Source organism: Neovison vison, chromosome 2, assembly GCF_020171115.1.
Source record: "Neovison vison isolate M4711 chromosome 2, ASM_NN_V1, whole genome shotgun sequence".
Taxonomy (NCBI): domain Eukaryota; kingdom Metazoa; phylum Chordata; class Mammalia; order Carnivora; family Mustelidae; genus Neogale; species Neogale vison.
This window is the reverse complement of record NC_058092.1, coordinates 230,040,737-230,055,537: the sequence shown is the minus strand read 5'-3', so window position 1 is coordinate 230,055,537 and position 14,801 is coordinate 230,040,737. Positions and strand designations below refer to the sequence as shown.

The 14,801-nt window shown below is 38.1% G+C and overlaps 1 protein-coding gene across 1 annotated transcript in view; it reads right to left on the bottom strand.

The window, feature by feature from the left end:
- The window catches only part of WDR11 (WD repeat domain 11), a 59,278-nt gene extending 44,727 nt beyond the window's left edge, over positions 1 to 14,551 (bottom strand). Inside the window, exons 1-8 of the mRNA XM_044240636.1 lie at positions 14,412 to 14,551; positions 13,344 to 13,455; positions 8,509 to 8,662; positions 7,419 to 7,592; positions 4,675 to 4,861; positions 2,179 to 2,344; positions 1,198 to 1,312; positions 153 to 348 (exon numbers count right to left, since the gene is read on the bottom strand). Of these exons, the coding sequence (XP_044096571.1) occupies positions 153 to 348; positions 1,198 to 1,312; positions 2,179 to 2,344; positions 4,675 to 4,861; positions 7,419 to 7,592; positions 8,509 to 8,662; positions 13,344 to 13,455; positions 14,412 to 14,497 (1,190 nt within the window). The 5' untranslated portion in view covers positions 14,498 to 14,551. The remainder of the gene's footprint in view (positions 1 to 152; positions 349 to 1,197; positions 1,313 to 2,178; positions 2,345 to 4,674; positions 4,862 to 7,418; positions 7,593 to 8,508; positions 8,663 to 13,343; positions 13,456 to 14,411) is intronic.
- Between the last annotated feature and the right edge of the window lie 250 nt (positions 14,552 to 14,801).

Here is a 14,801-nt window from a genome sequence, read left to right as displayed (position 1 = left end):
AGCAGAGAGCCTGACATGGGGCTTGATCCCAGGACCCTGAGATCATGACCTGAGCAGAAGGCGACTGAACTCCCCAGGCGCCCCTGATTCTAGTAATTTTCTAAAAAGAGGTAACAAAGCAAACCAAAGAACAATCCTATTCACTCACTTACCTGCTCCGTGAATTCCGATTACAAACGGCGGACTTGAGTTCCCATATCATGACCCTGCCGTCACTCACTATGAGGGCGGCTGCATTCTCATTGACAGGACAACACACCATACTGAAGGGACGGACAGTTTTTGTCACCCTGATTGCATCGCACTGGCTTCGTAAATCATAGGTAAGCTCCTGGACAGGATCTGGATCTTAACATAGTATTGTTTTCTTTTAAATATCAGAAAGCAACACAGCAGTATCACTACTATTTGCTTTAATTTAAATAAAACCTCAACTAAAAAGAACATCATTCCTTCACTAGCACACAGTTTGTCAAAAATGCCTTCTCCTTTTACAAGTATTACTAATTTCTTCAGAATATAAATATGATGCATTTAATGGCTGTCCACACCAAGTTTAGTTTCCAAAATAAAAACTACAATCAATATATATTTTTTAATATCATTAAAACAAAGAAAACAGCTTTGATAAAGGATCAACAGTGATATGACCAAATAATGTACAGTACACTAGAGGTCATCATAATTTATAGTGGCCTCAGTAAGCCTGAAAATAATGGTACTCTACAAAAGTCATGAAAGTCGCTTATGCTTTTAGAAGTACATCATTTTAACACAGTGCTTTCATTCTCCAGGATAAGATTGAAACTGACAATACCCTGGAGACTTACTAACCTATGTCATTTTACAATGGACATTCCTAAAGCAGAAAAGTCAGGGGTGTAATAATAAAGGTATTTTAAAAGGCTCCACTTGTGCTGAAGAAAAAGACACAAAGATAATATCTACTTGGCTCATGGATACAATTAAGTAATTACAAAATATTACTTTCTTTGCTGCCTATAGGAGGGGCACTATTATAAAACCATGAAATTAACCATGGCTTTATGCTTTTTTATGCCCCATTTTACAATCATATTCTACTTTCCCAAGGCCAGGATTACCATTAACTCTATGCTTTGGCTGGTATCCGCCACATGACAGCTTATGAAATTCTGGAGAAAAATATTCTAGTATTATTCTAAGATATAAACTCACCTGGTTCCTCATTTGAAGTGGTAAAAACACTATTATAAGATCTTCGAACACGTAAAGTTATACAACCATTTTCATGGAGGCAAAATAACCCATCACGCTGAAAGCAGGGTATTACCTTTAAACAGATAATGTATTCATTTTAAAAAACACAATAGATTAAAAAGTATATGCCGGGAAGCATATTTAGAGAATATGGACAGGAAAAAAAAAAAAGAAAAAAAAAAACAAAAATACATACATAATCCCCAAGCTTGAAAATTAAATGAATTATTCAAAAATTCCATTTATGGCACACCTGGGGGGTGCTCAGTCCCTTGAGCAGCCAACTCTTAATTTCAGCTCAGATCACGATCTCAGGGTCCTGGGATCAAGCCCCGCCATCAGGCTCCACACTCAGCAGGGAGTTGCTTCAGGGTTCTCTCTGCCTCTGCACCCTCCAACCCCCACCCCTTGGCTTGACGGTACTCACACGCATGTGCGTGTGCACGCTCCCTCTCTCTGTAATAAATAAATCTCTAAAAAACAAAGAAAAACCATCCATTCATAATCATAAAAATTTGACTTTATCCAGGAAACTTAAATAGTTCAATAAATATCTCCAGATCAGTCAGAAGAATTTCTAAGGTAAATCACATAAATCAAAAGTGCAGAAAAATAGGAATACAGTAACACTGTTAATTTATTTTTTTTTAAAGATTTTACTCATTTGAGAGTGTGAGCATGAGTGGGGGAAAGGGGAGAGACAGAAGCAGACTCCCCGCTGAGCAGGAAGCTCAATGCGGGGCCTGATCCCAGGACGCTGGGATCATGACCTGAGCCAAAGGCAGGCACTTAACCAACTGAGCCACCCAGGTAACATTGTTAATTTTTAAATAAATAGAAAAGAGAAAGTGGAACTAAGGATTTCTGCAAGATTATGTTTTTACTGTCTATAATATTCATGACCAACTTGGAGATATAGAACTTTTAGATCAAACATACCTGCAGAAATGGAACTCCTGTTCGTTCTATTGCAATCACACCCACTGTTTGATTCACCTCAAGGTCAAGGATTAAAATCTCCCGAGGATAGAGTAACAACATGTGATTTCTCTTGGAAGGCAGATATGCCAACTGAAGGCAATCATTTAGAGTTATAAATTCAGCACTGAAAAAAGTAAACATACTTTAGGCATCAAGAAATAAGAAATAAGTCAAAGACTTTATTCATATCAGAAAAAGCTAATAAAGGACTGAATTTTGTCCTTTCCACATAACTATCAATGAGAAGATACAATTGTTTCCTGAAATGACCAACAGGGACTAGCATCTAAAACTAAGATCTCTACTATGTGCCAAAACCCAAATTATGACAAATGGTAATGCACAGACTGGATAGAGATACATTTAAAATTTTTTAAAAATTTAAGTAGTAAGGCTATAAAGTGACAAAACCAGTAGTTTTATTTTTATTTTGCAATTAGAAGTACCAAACAGATTGCTGAAATCAATACTCAGCATCAGAACAAAGCAATCTGGGCAATTAGGGCCCTTGGACCAGGAGTCAATGGATTACCTATATGACCTTGGGCATGTCACTTCCTCCCCTCTGCCTTCATTCACTTCTAAGCCACCTTAAATCTTTTTTGAAACAAAGTGGGGTATTTTATTCACTTATCACAGTATTTTCTTCTATGTAAATAAAATCGATAAAACTTTATAAAGATTGTAGATAGTTCAAGAGTCTCAAGAATCATTTCAGCCATTTGTGACTTGCATATATTCAATCATAACCTTCTTAAACCTATTTCAATAGGAATAAAGTTAGGCAGCTCTTTTCTGCCCATGGGTTCTGTCCCCAGGCTTTAATAAAACCACCTCTTTGTGCCAAAAATAAAATAAAATAAAGTTAGATTAGAGGACTAAAAAGAGGAGCATGGATTGCATTAAAATCTTGGCTCTGCCACTTCCTAGTTGGGTAAGCTTGAGGAACGTATTTAAAACAATGTGCAGCTCAATTTCCTCACTTATAAAACAGACACAGTATTACTGCCCAGAACTACAGCAGGATCCCATGTAATAATGAATGTAAAAGCACCTGGAGCAGTTCTATTTGAAGGGATTAATAATTCATTTCCCCAAAACTCAAAATGAACATATGACTCATATGAGAAGATATAATACACACAAATCATAATATAAAACAATTCAAACAATTCAGACTCTAAAAGATTTATCTATAACATAGAACCAATGAAAAATAAATAGAAAATTCTCTTAAAATACGTAAGGAGCAATCCAATTATTATGGCACAGGGTGGGGGATAATATGGTGAAATTAATGAGCCTATGGTTTAATACATAAAGATGATATTTATATATAAATTCAGAATATACTTGCAGAACAATCTGTATTTGACCATAGATTTTTCAGATAATTACCCACAAAATCTAGACAGAATAATCTTAGCATATTAAAAGTAAGAGTCTTTTTAAAATGAATGCCAAAAAACTGCCAAAGCAATAAAAATATAAGATCATAGCTCTCTAGGAAAGAAAACTGAAGTCTATTTCCAATGCATAAGATTAGTTACTTAAAATAAAATTTTATTCAGTTGCCATTTCTGAAATAAACAATAATAGGTAGTATTTACCAAATAAATGGTTACTAAAATTATTAGCCACTACATTAAGTACCTAAGTTACTGTATGTTAATCCTTACAACAACCATATAAAATCCTATAAAATGCTGTTTTAGAGATTGGGAAAGTGTAATTTGTGCAAGATTAAAGAATTCTGGGACACCTGGGCGGCTTAGTGGGTTAAGCCTCTGCCTTCGGTTCAGGTCATGATCCCAGGGTCCTGGGATCGAGCCCCACATCAGGCTCTCTGCTTAGCAGGAAGCCTGCTTCCTCCTCTCTCTCTGCCTGCCTCTCTGCCTACTTGTGATCTCTGCCTGTCAAATAAATAATAAATAAGATATTAAAAAAAAAAAAAGAATTCTGAGTCACACGGCTATAATTTCCCCTAGAATCCTGGCTCTTAACCAGTATGAGAAACATCTTTACATGCATAAGAAAAACACCCATATTTTACTAGCTCATGAGATGGAGCACTTAAGTCAGGAAAACATATTTAAAATGAAAATCCAGCTTTTGTCCCCAATTTTTTAAATGTATTCAATTGCCAACTGTGGAATCTTCATTTTCTGTTTTCAGATTTAAAAATCAGAAGTCAGAAACTGTCATCTGCAAAAATCAGTAGTAGGGGAGAGGTTAGCATAATAACTGAAAACAAAGGAGCCACATCAAAGTGGAACCTCCTCCTTGGGGAAGAGACAGAGAGAATATTCTCCTCCTCCATATAAATTCAAAACTGGAAAGGAGAAAGGGTGAGGTAAAGAATAAAATCAATATTAGTACATCTTCAAAAATGACGTTTCTTGAATGGATGAGAAATAGATGAACTAAATGGTTAGTTTTATACTTGTAACTTACCTAGGCTTCTCCTGCGTGATTAAGATTTTTACTTTATTAAGAGCCTTCTTGGCCCCTGTGGCTGCAGCTAGCTTATTATGAGCCGGGCTGGAATGTGGGCTGGATATGTAAACTTTTTTCCCGGGGCCCGAAGGAGGCTTGGCTGGAGAGAAGTCTGAGATGAATACAATACCCTCGCTGGTGAGCACTGTATTGAGAGAAGCAAAACTCTGATTAAAGTTTAATCAAGTTTAGCACAGAGTTTTATTCCAATACAATTTTGAAAGCAAGGTAATGATAATTTTAATAATATAGAACTGGCAGTATAATGTAGTCGTAACTGAAATGTTCTCCAAGTTGAAGTGAAACAGGTGGTTCATTACAATTCATCAGAGGCCTCCACACTCAGCTTTCTAAATTAATGTTTTATATTAAAAAGATATCAGAAGGTTACTAGCAGAATGAACAAATGTTTGTTCTTCCAAATAAATTCAGTGCACGGACTTTCATTAAAAACCTTTCCTCATTATATCCTGTAACTTCAAATCCAAGACTTTTCAGAATATAAAATTCACAGAAGAAAAAAAAAAATCCCATACTAAGAGGCTTTGCCTATCACACTTAGTTCTGAGTTCAAATATTTGATGTGGTACTAATTTTTTATGAGTATCATGAGCTGATCAGTCTAAATACACATTTCCTTTTTTCTTTTGGAGCATCAGACTGAACCTCAGGAAGTACAAGAGTGTTCTTTTTCTCTTTATATCCAGAGTAAAAATAGAGAGCCAACAATGGCTTACTACGAGTACAGGAAACAGAAGTATTCAACAAGGCAGCACCACATTTAGCAATACAAATTTTGCCTTTTTATGACTGAAAAATAATCTCCCTCAAAACTGGGGCTAATACACGGATAACAGAAATCTCATCTCTCCTGGCTCCCTGCAGTTAGTGAGGCTGGTTTAAGCACAGGGAGCAAAGAAGTATTCAAGAGTTATGACAGCCCTAGCACATTCGGTATGAATAAATCAAAGATGTTAGGTGAACGGACGCTTTAAAATATACTGTGCTTTCATCAACCAAATTAGAGATGCAGTCAAGTTAGCCTGAGGCCTTATCTCCTTTTCAGATGACAGGACTCCCTTCCAAGGTCTCATTCATTGCTCTTCTTTTGTGATGCCCTCCCTCAGTCAGTGGATCAGCTAAAGCAGCCCTTCTCTGTGTTCCCACAGCACTGCACTTCACAGCACACTAAGGAGTGAGTGCACGCACGCACACGTGCACATACACACACCATATACGTGTATATAGACACAACACCTAACCACACACCACCGTAACTCCACAGTTGGGTTTCCCATTTTAGTTTCTGCAGGTACGCATTTCTCTTCCTTCTTCAGCACACAAATATACACTCAGTAATAACAAATGCTGGTAGATAAAAGTTAGAATTCTGAGTCATTCAAATTCAGGAGAAACATTCTCTCCCGCAACTAATTCCCTTACCTCTTTCCAAAAAATCCAAATTTTTTTTTTTTTTAGATTATTTATTTATTTATTTGACAGATAGAGATCACAGGTAGGCAGAGAGGCAGGCAGGCAGAGAGAGAGGAGGAAGCAGGCTCCCTGCAGAGCAGAGAGCCCGACGACGTGGGGCTCGATCCCAGGACCCTGGGATCATGACCTGAGCCGAAGGCAGAGGCTTTAACCCACTGAGCCACCCAGGCGCCCCCCAAAAAATCCAATTTTTGATCACTTATCAAAATCAAGCCTACTCTGACCACTTTATCTAATACAACCACCTGCCTATTCCCGTCCCTCCCATTCCCCTTCATTCTTTTTACACCTAGGATATAGTAATAGCTCAAGGAATGCCCATTGGATAATTGAATGAAGAATATTTCCCAAATCATTTAATCACAAAAACGTGTCTATTTGTTATGCTCCACCAATAAGTGAAACCATATGATAACTGACTCTCTCTGCTTGACTTATTTCACTCAGCATGATCTCTCCCAGTCCCATCCATGTCGCTACAAAAAGTTGGGTATTCGTCCTTTCTGATGCAGGCATAATACTCCATAGAATGGTATGGAGGACATGGGGATATAGAGAGGAGAAGGGAGTTGGGGGAAATTGGAAGGGCCTGTGAACCTTAAGAGACTATGGACTCTGAAAAACAATCTGAGGGTTTTGAAGGGGTGGGGGGGGGTGGGAGGTCGGGGTACCAGATGGTGGGTATTATAGAGGGCACAGATTGCATGGAGCACTGGGTGTGGTGCAAAAATAATGAATACCGTTATGCTGAAAATAAATAAAAAATAAATTAAAAACAAAACAAAACATGGGTCTAAAAACAAATCACGTTTTTAGATCAGCGGCTCGGTGAAAACACTAAGAGCACACGGGCAAAAATAACCTCTGCAAGAAAAAATTCCCTTGGGCTTATTCTGTGCCACACACGCATCTGTTTATGGCACTGAAAACACAAGCATGAATTTAAATGATTTTTTAGAGGGAAGAACTGAATTTGGCCACATACTAAACGAAACCTTTGACTCAAGTTCTTTATGTGTTCCTAGAAAAACAAATTTCATTAAGCCCGAATTAGAACAGCACAGCAACTCTCTCCCCAGCTACTCGAAGTCTATTTAGAAATTCAACACAGTGAAGGTATAGCTTGTGCATTTAAAATTCTAGCCATCAAAATACTTGCAAATGATATGGGATTATGATTTAGTATCTGTATTAGATGTATTACTCACAAGTTAAATGGGAGGGATCAAAAGGGTCAAAAGAAAAAGAAAGGATGTTATCTGCATAGCTCTTCTTCCACAGTTTGGTGCCAGTATCCGCATTCCAGAGCACAATATAATTTGGTGGGTGGATAGCAAGTAGTAAATCTCGGGAAGCATCTTGATTCCATAACCATTGAACATCTGTAAAGACCAGATGAAGGCAAAATTCAGAAATCACTTCAGAACACTTGGTTAATGTATACTTGACATTTAGGATTTGTTTTTGCTTTTTTCCCCCAAAGTTCTTAAAATCCTAACTTCTCTCCCCATGTTCCATATATGTGTATATATGTCAAGACTGCACAGGAAAAGTGTAGTTTTATATTAAGATGCGCTGTCTGGACATTAGAATCTCGAGAGAAACATTTTCAAATTACTTTAAAGAAAATACAAGACAATTTTCACTAATCATTACTTAAAACTTTGCATCAAAGACTGTGCTGGCCATGATCAACATCAGACTCTCCTAACATCTTTGTGAAATTACTTAATGGAACTTTGCAGAGCTTCATGTTTTTTACATGATAATAAAGACCATAAATATCTTGTTCAGTATCTAGTACAAAGTACTCGACAAATATTTTTTAAACAGTCATTTAAAAAATTCACTCAGTCAAGACAGCCACTTAGTCAAAGCCCTGAGTCAAAAGATACTGTATTGGTTTGAGGTCAGTAACATAAGCAAATGATCTATACAAAAATGAAAATAAAATCTAATAATGGAAAGTAAGTATTGAGGGTTAATTTAAAATAGCAATTCAGCCAAGTATACTTTATCACAGCTTAGATTATAAGACTTTTACAGCAGCTTAATTTTTCTCATCATGCTTGATTGAGGCCAATGTTACAATTAATGCAATTTACTAAAAGCAAAAATCAGCTGAGATTTGAGGAAATATGCATGGAAATACATTGATAAGAAAGCTAGACAGGTCAATAAAACACGCTAAACAAAATCAAGAGTTAACTGGGAAGTGATGAAATTAAAAGGGAAAAAAAACACTCTAAGAGTAAGTGTGATAATACAAACACTTAGCAGAGCACAGTCTTTCCTCACCCTGGATAGGTTTGGCGTGCTCTTGGATCTCACACTGAGCTACTCCTGCTGCTACATCCCAAACGATGATCTTTCCATTGACATCAGCAGAAGCTAAGCGCAAGGAATATGGCGAGCCAATGTTATGGTGATAGTTTTCCCTGGCCCATTTAACCTAGTATCAAGAAGAAATCATATCAAGTAAATACTTGTATTCAATGAAACTAAACACAATGTTCATAAAACATCAACCAGAACCCATACTACATTTTACACTTATGTCACAAAAATATTTAGGAAGAATTAAGAGGAAACTGTTTTCCATCTCAAAAGTCAGACTTTCATTATTTATGATTTTTTTAAGTTGCAATATAATCATAAAATCTAATCATGACAAAACATCTAAAAGCCTAAATTATTAAGCAGAATGGTTTTCTGTACTCTGCTCTCCTAATTAAAAGGAGACAACTTCGAACTACCAAAGCCTTGCAGAGGAAAAAATGGAAAAAACAAAGCAAGCAAAAAGCCCTTTAGCTGTCCTTCTCATGAAACTGGAAAAAAGATGTTAACTTTTTCCTTTAAAAAAAAAAAACAATGCTTCATACCTCTAGCAATATCATAAGAATGGAGTTTTTACAACAAAAACCACAAGATTCCAGCACAAATCAGGTTAATCCTGAGCATTAAATATTGACAGAGTCATGAATAAAACATACATCTTCATTTCACCCTAAGCCATCGCCTTCCATGGCCACAACCTTCCCTCTGTTCTAGATCAGCAACCAGTTTGTCTTCTTCAAAGCATTTAACAAACAACAATTTGTAATGGCTTTGTTTACCCCATTTTGACCCATCACCAACCATGAACTATAAGCTCCATTGGGCAGGATCAGGCAGGCCTTGTTCACATTTCTATCCCCAGATCTATCCACACCAAAGCTAGTGCTCAACGAGCATGTGTTTAATAAATGAACCCAAACACCACAGAATCTTCAAATATATACATATATAACCGTATGTATACAGACGCGTGTGTACATATATGTAAACGCACACTCATACGTAATGCCAAGGTAGGAAGCATGTGCCTTTCTTATAGTATTCCTAGAGAATTCATTAAAAAGATGGAAATAAAAAAAAGTTTTCTGAACATCAGTGTTGATAAGCCTTAAGATTCTGTTATAATACATCTTTTCCTCAGGCCAGAATTTTTTTTTAAATAAAATGTGTAAGAGTGTGTACATGCACACATTAACATGTTTGAATGTGTGTTTGTGTGTGCATTTATATTTAGTGTATGTATATTCAATCAGCATTCTTTGCTGATGTGTTTGACCACTCACTGAAATTTGTGATTTCATTTTAAAAAGTAATACTTGCAGCATTTCCACAATCAGACACATGCAGAGTGGTGAGAAATTTCAGTGACCCAACATACATGTGTATTCCCAGGTGAAACAAAATGTTCTTATTTCAGCTCTCATAATGCAAACGAATATCTTTTTTGTGGTCTATACAGCACGACTTTTTTTGGGGAGGGAGGTGCATTTCTGTGCTCTTTATTGATGATTTCACTGTTCAAATACAAAATGGTTCCCAAGCACATGGTGAAGTGCTGCCTAGTGGTCCCAAGCACAAGAAGTTCTGATGTGTGTTATGGAACAAACATGGTGGATAAGCTCTGTTCAGACAGGATTTCTAGTGCTGCTGCCTCTGAGTTCAATGTTAATGAATTAACAAAACAAACACAAAACAAAGTTATATATTGCTCAGTTGATGAAAATTTTGTGACAAGAGGCTCACAGGAACCTAACCTGTATTTCCCCTATGAGCAATCAACATTTCAGTATTTGTTAATTTCAGTGTTTGCAGCAACTTTACAGAATAAAACTATCATGGATAAGAATCGATTGCATCTATGTATATAAGTGCTTGAATTCCATTCAGGTAAACCCCAAGCAGTGTGTGTGTGTGTGTGTGTGTGGTATTTTTTTAATCACCTAGATATATCATAATCAAACTGCTGAAAACTGAGGATAAAGAGAAAGTCTTGAAGGCAGTCAGACAAGAAAACATACACTGCAGGTAGAGAAATAAAGATAAGAATTTCTCGCAGAAATTATGCAAGCTGAAAGACAGTGGAATATCTTTCAAGTATCACAAGATCAAAAATGGGTGAAACATCTTCATAGGCAAATAAAAACCAAGAGACTCAACCTATATTAGATAAACACCTTAAGAACTTTGAGGAAATTCTTCAGGCAAAGGGAATATAATACCAGACTGAAACTTGGATCCACATAAAGAAATAAAAATGCCAGAAATGCCAAAAAGATCAGGGAAATGGAGGGGAGGGAGAATATATTTTTTCAAAATAAATTCCTATGTCTACTTAATGACAGGAGACTGAATGCCTTCACCCCAGGTTCAGGAACAAGGCAAGAGTATCATCTCACTACTCCTGTATGTTATAGTATCAACCCTAGCCAGTGCAATATGACAAGAAAAGAAAAATAGAAGACACACAGATTATCAATGAAAAAAACTAAACTGTCATTATCTGCAGATAACATAATTGTCTATGTAAAAAATCCCCTCAAAAGTTACTAGATCTAATGGGTTTAGCAAGGCGACAGGACATAGGTCAATATGTAAAAATCAGCTGCATTTCTCCCTACTTCACATTACATATAAAAATTAACTCAAAATGGATCAAGAACCTGAATGCAAGAGCTAAAACGATAAAATTCTTAGAAGAAAACAAAGATGAAATCTTAACAATGGAAGAAAAATAGATAAATTGGACATCAAAATTAAAAACTTTACTGTTTCACTGGACACCATCAAGAAAGTATAAAACAGCTTACAGAATGAGAGAAAATATTTACCAACCATGCATCTCACACGGAACTTCTATGTAGAAGACATAAAGAATTCTAATAGCTCAATAATTAAAAGACAATTTAAAATGTGCCAAGGACTGAAGAGACACTTTTCAAAGAAGATATACAAATGTCCAATTAACAACATGAAAAGATGCCCAACATCATTAGCCACCAGGGAAATGCAAACCAAAACCACAGTGAGAACCTCTTCACATCCAACAGGATGGCTAGTATCAAAAGAACAGATAATAACAAATGTTGGTGAGTATGTGGAGAAACTAGAATCCTCATATACAGTAAGTAGGAATGTAAAATGGTATAGCCTCTTTGGAAAATCTGGAAGTTTCTCAAAAAGCTAAACACAAAGTTACCATATGAGTCAGAAATTTCACTCCTCTTTACACATACTCAAGAGAAATGAAAACACATGTTCACACAAAAACTTGTAATTAATGTTCACAGCAACATTATTCATAATGCCTAAAAAGTGAGAAATATCCAAATGTCCATTAATACATGAATGTGGTATGCTGGTAGAGTAGAATATTATTCACCAATAAAAAGGTACAGAGTACTGACACATGCTAAAACACAAATGAACGTTGAATGAAAGGGGAAGGAAGCTAGGCACAAAAGGACACATATTGTGTCATTTCATTTATATGAAGTGTCTAGAATAGACAAATCTAGAGACAGAAAGTATTTTACTGGATACCTAAGGATGACAGGAATGAGGGGATGGGGAGCAGCTACTAACAGATGCAGGGTTTCTTCTCAGTGTGATGTAACTGCAGTGCTGGCTACATAATTCTATGACTATATTAAAAACCATGGAATTGTACACTATAAGCTGGTAAATGTTATGCTATATCTCAATAAAGCTGTTATCAAAAAGAAATAAACCAAAACCCCCAGATCTTGATCTCTAATCTTCCCTAAGATTTCAGATCACTGTAATTCAATTGCACCAGGCGTCTCAGGCTTTGCATGTTGAAAACTTAAACTCACTGATTTCACACCTATTCCCCTTGTCATAGCAACGCTATCATTCGGTTATTCAAAGAGAACTTGGAATCATTCTAGTCCCTGACTCTCCCTAAGCTGATTACTATAAAAGCTATCCAGTTTATTTCTTCAGCAGGTCCTGAATATGACTCTTTCCTGCCTCAGCATTATTTTAGGCCCTTAGAATTTCCTGCCAAAATCTCTGCAGAAGTCTCCTAAATGATCTCACTGCCTCATCTTGTATTTCTCCAAGAAATCCTCCACTGCTGCCAGAGTAAATTTTTCTTGAATACAAGCACAGCCTTATCAATTGCCTAGTTAAAAATCCAAATTCCTTCAGAACCTTCTAATACTTTTAGGACAGATCAATTTCCCTGGATGCTTCCCCTTCTATCATCCTTTGGCCATATCCCAACTTCTAGCCATCTTTATACCCCATTACTTACCATTGTGTACAGTCTTCTTTTTACCTGTGGTACTCCTCCCATTCTTCACTTGGTTAACTACTGTTTACCAGTCCCTAAACTGGAAAGACTGCTGTGATCCTCCCCTAATCCCTACAACTAGGTGTTAGGTAGCCTCCTTTGTCCCTATGCATTCACTTAGCATACTGTATGTCTGTGTCTTCATTGTTCCTCACTAGACAACGAATTGCTTGAGGGCTTTCATCTCTATATCCTTAGCATATGCTAAGTGCTCAAAACTAATGAATGAATCAGTGAGTGTTCTGGTAAATGGCGGAACAGGTGTTATCCATCATCTTTAAAATCACCTAAGACCTAGTATTTAATAGCTCATCCTGGATTGTCATTAAATCATTTATATGGAACTGTGAGGCTACCCCAAATGAATTATTATGTTTAAAAGCTATTTAACATTTACATATATCACTTAATAAGAATCTAGTGATATTTAAAACTTCAGAATAGGCAACATGTTATAGGGTGAAAGTGGGATTTGACTTACCTTGACCACATCAGCTTTATGTTTTTCTAAAACTTGAAGAGTTTGGGCAGTATTGGAATCGATCACTACCACAAGTGAGTGACATCCATAAGCAATTAAACCTTGCCAGCCCCTAACAAAACAGTGATATTAAAATTTAAGCACAAAACAAAGACTTCTCTCTTGCCAAGAGGCAGGCTAGAATCAATCACAAATCTAATACGTACTACCATGAACAAAATCATTATCGAAGCATACAGGCCAGTTTTTTGCCTTATCCCATTTAAATACAATGTCCAGCTAACCTAGAAATGCTGACATTCGTTTTTCATGTGGAGAAAAAAAAGATTCTAAGTGACATGCACAGACACCCCGAAGACGTATAAACAAACCCCTGCCGTCTATTTGTCTTTAAGGACACGCACCTTGTCTTACTCAACTTCGAACCCTGAGCACTCACCACCAAAGTCCCTGAGATCATGTTCCGTAAGCATCTGTGACTAGTCCTGGCCCTTCCAACCAGATACAAGAACAAACACTGGAGAGAAGGTTTCCTCCCTCTTGCCAACATTCCCAGCAGCCCCACCTGCAGAATTTCGCTTTATAGCTAAGCCCTAACGTCCAGAGGTGCAGTGCTAGTTTACAGTGAGAAGGTCAAGGTGAGATGACAGGTGAGGGTACAGGCGCCTGGCACAGGGCCTGGCAAGTTGTGGAATGACGAAAGGTAAGAAGCAGGGATATGGAGGAGAGAAAGGGGAAAAATAAACTGGGGAGGAGACGGGGAGCAGAGGAGCCTGGAGTGGGGAGGGCCGGTGAAGACGGGCGGATGGGATGGGAAGGCAGGCTTGGGGAAAGAGAAACACGTCTGAGAGAAACAGGGCCACTAGATTCGCACAAGGAAGGTTCACACCTGGGGCATTTCCTGTTTTCATAGTAACAACAAAACCCCAGCATTTAAAGAAACCCTGTAGCGCGAGGGCAGCACCCAGGCTTGGCGAGGCCAAAGGAACCAGGGGGTGAAACCTCTTGTTCCCCTTCCCCTACACACTCATGGCCCAGCCCGGCGGCCTCGAAGCCCGGCGGCCTCACCAGTCCACCGCCGCCTTGTTGTGAGCATTGAGGGCCCCCGTGAGGGTGCGCGCCGACACCTTGAAGTTCACAGTGAAGGGCAACATCGCCTCTGCTCAGCCCGGCCCTCCGCGCCCACCGGCAACCAGGAAGCGGCGGCCCCTGCGCTTCCTTTCCTAAAAGAGTCCGGGTGGCTCCGTGAGCGCCGCCGTTTGGTTCCGTCGGGTGCAACTTTCCCCCACCTTGGATTCCGCCTTCTTCAGGTTCCGGGCTCAGCGGTTCAGACTCCTTCAAAGTCCGCCCGCCGCCCACTTGGTGCTGCCCACCCGAGCAGGGAGGGGCTGTGCTGCTTTCCACTGTTTTCTTCACGTTGGGACTGCGTAGGCCTCTGTACCCTGCAGGAAATCCTGA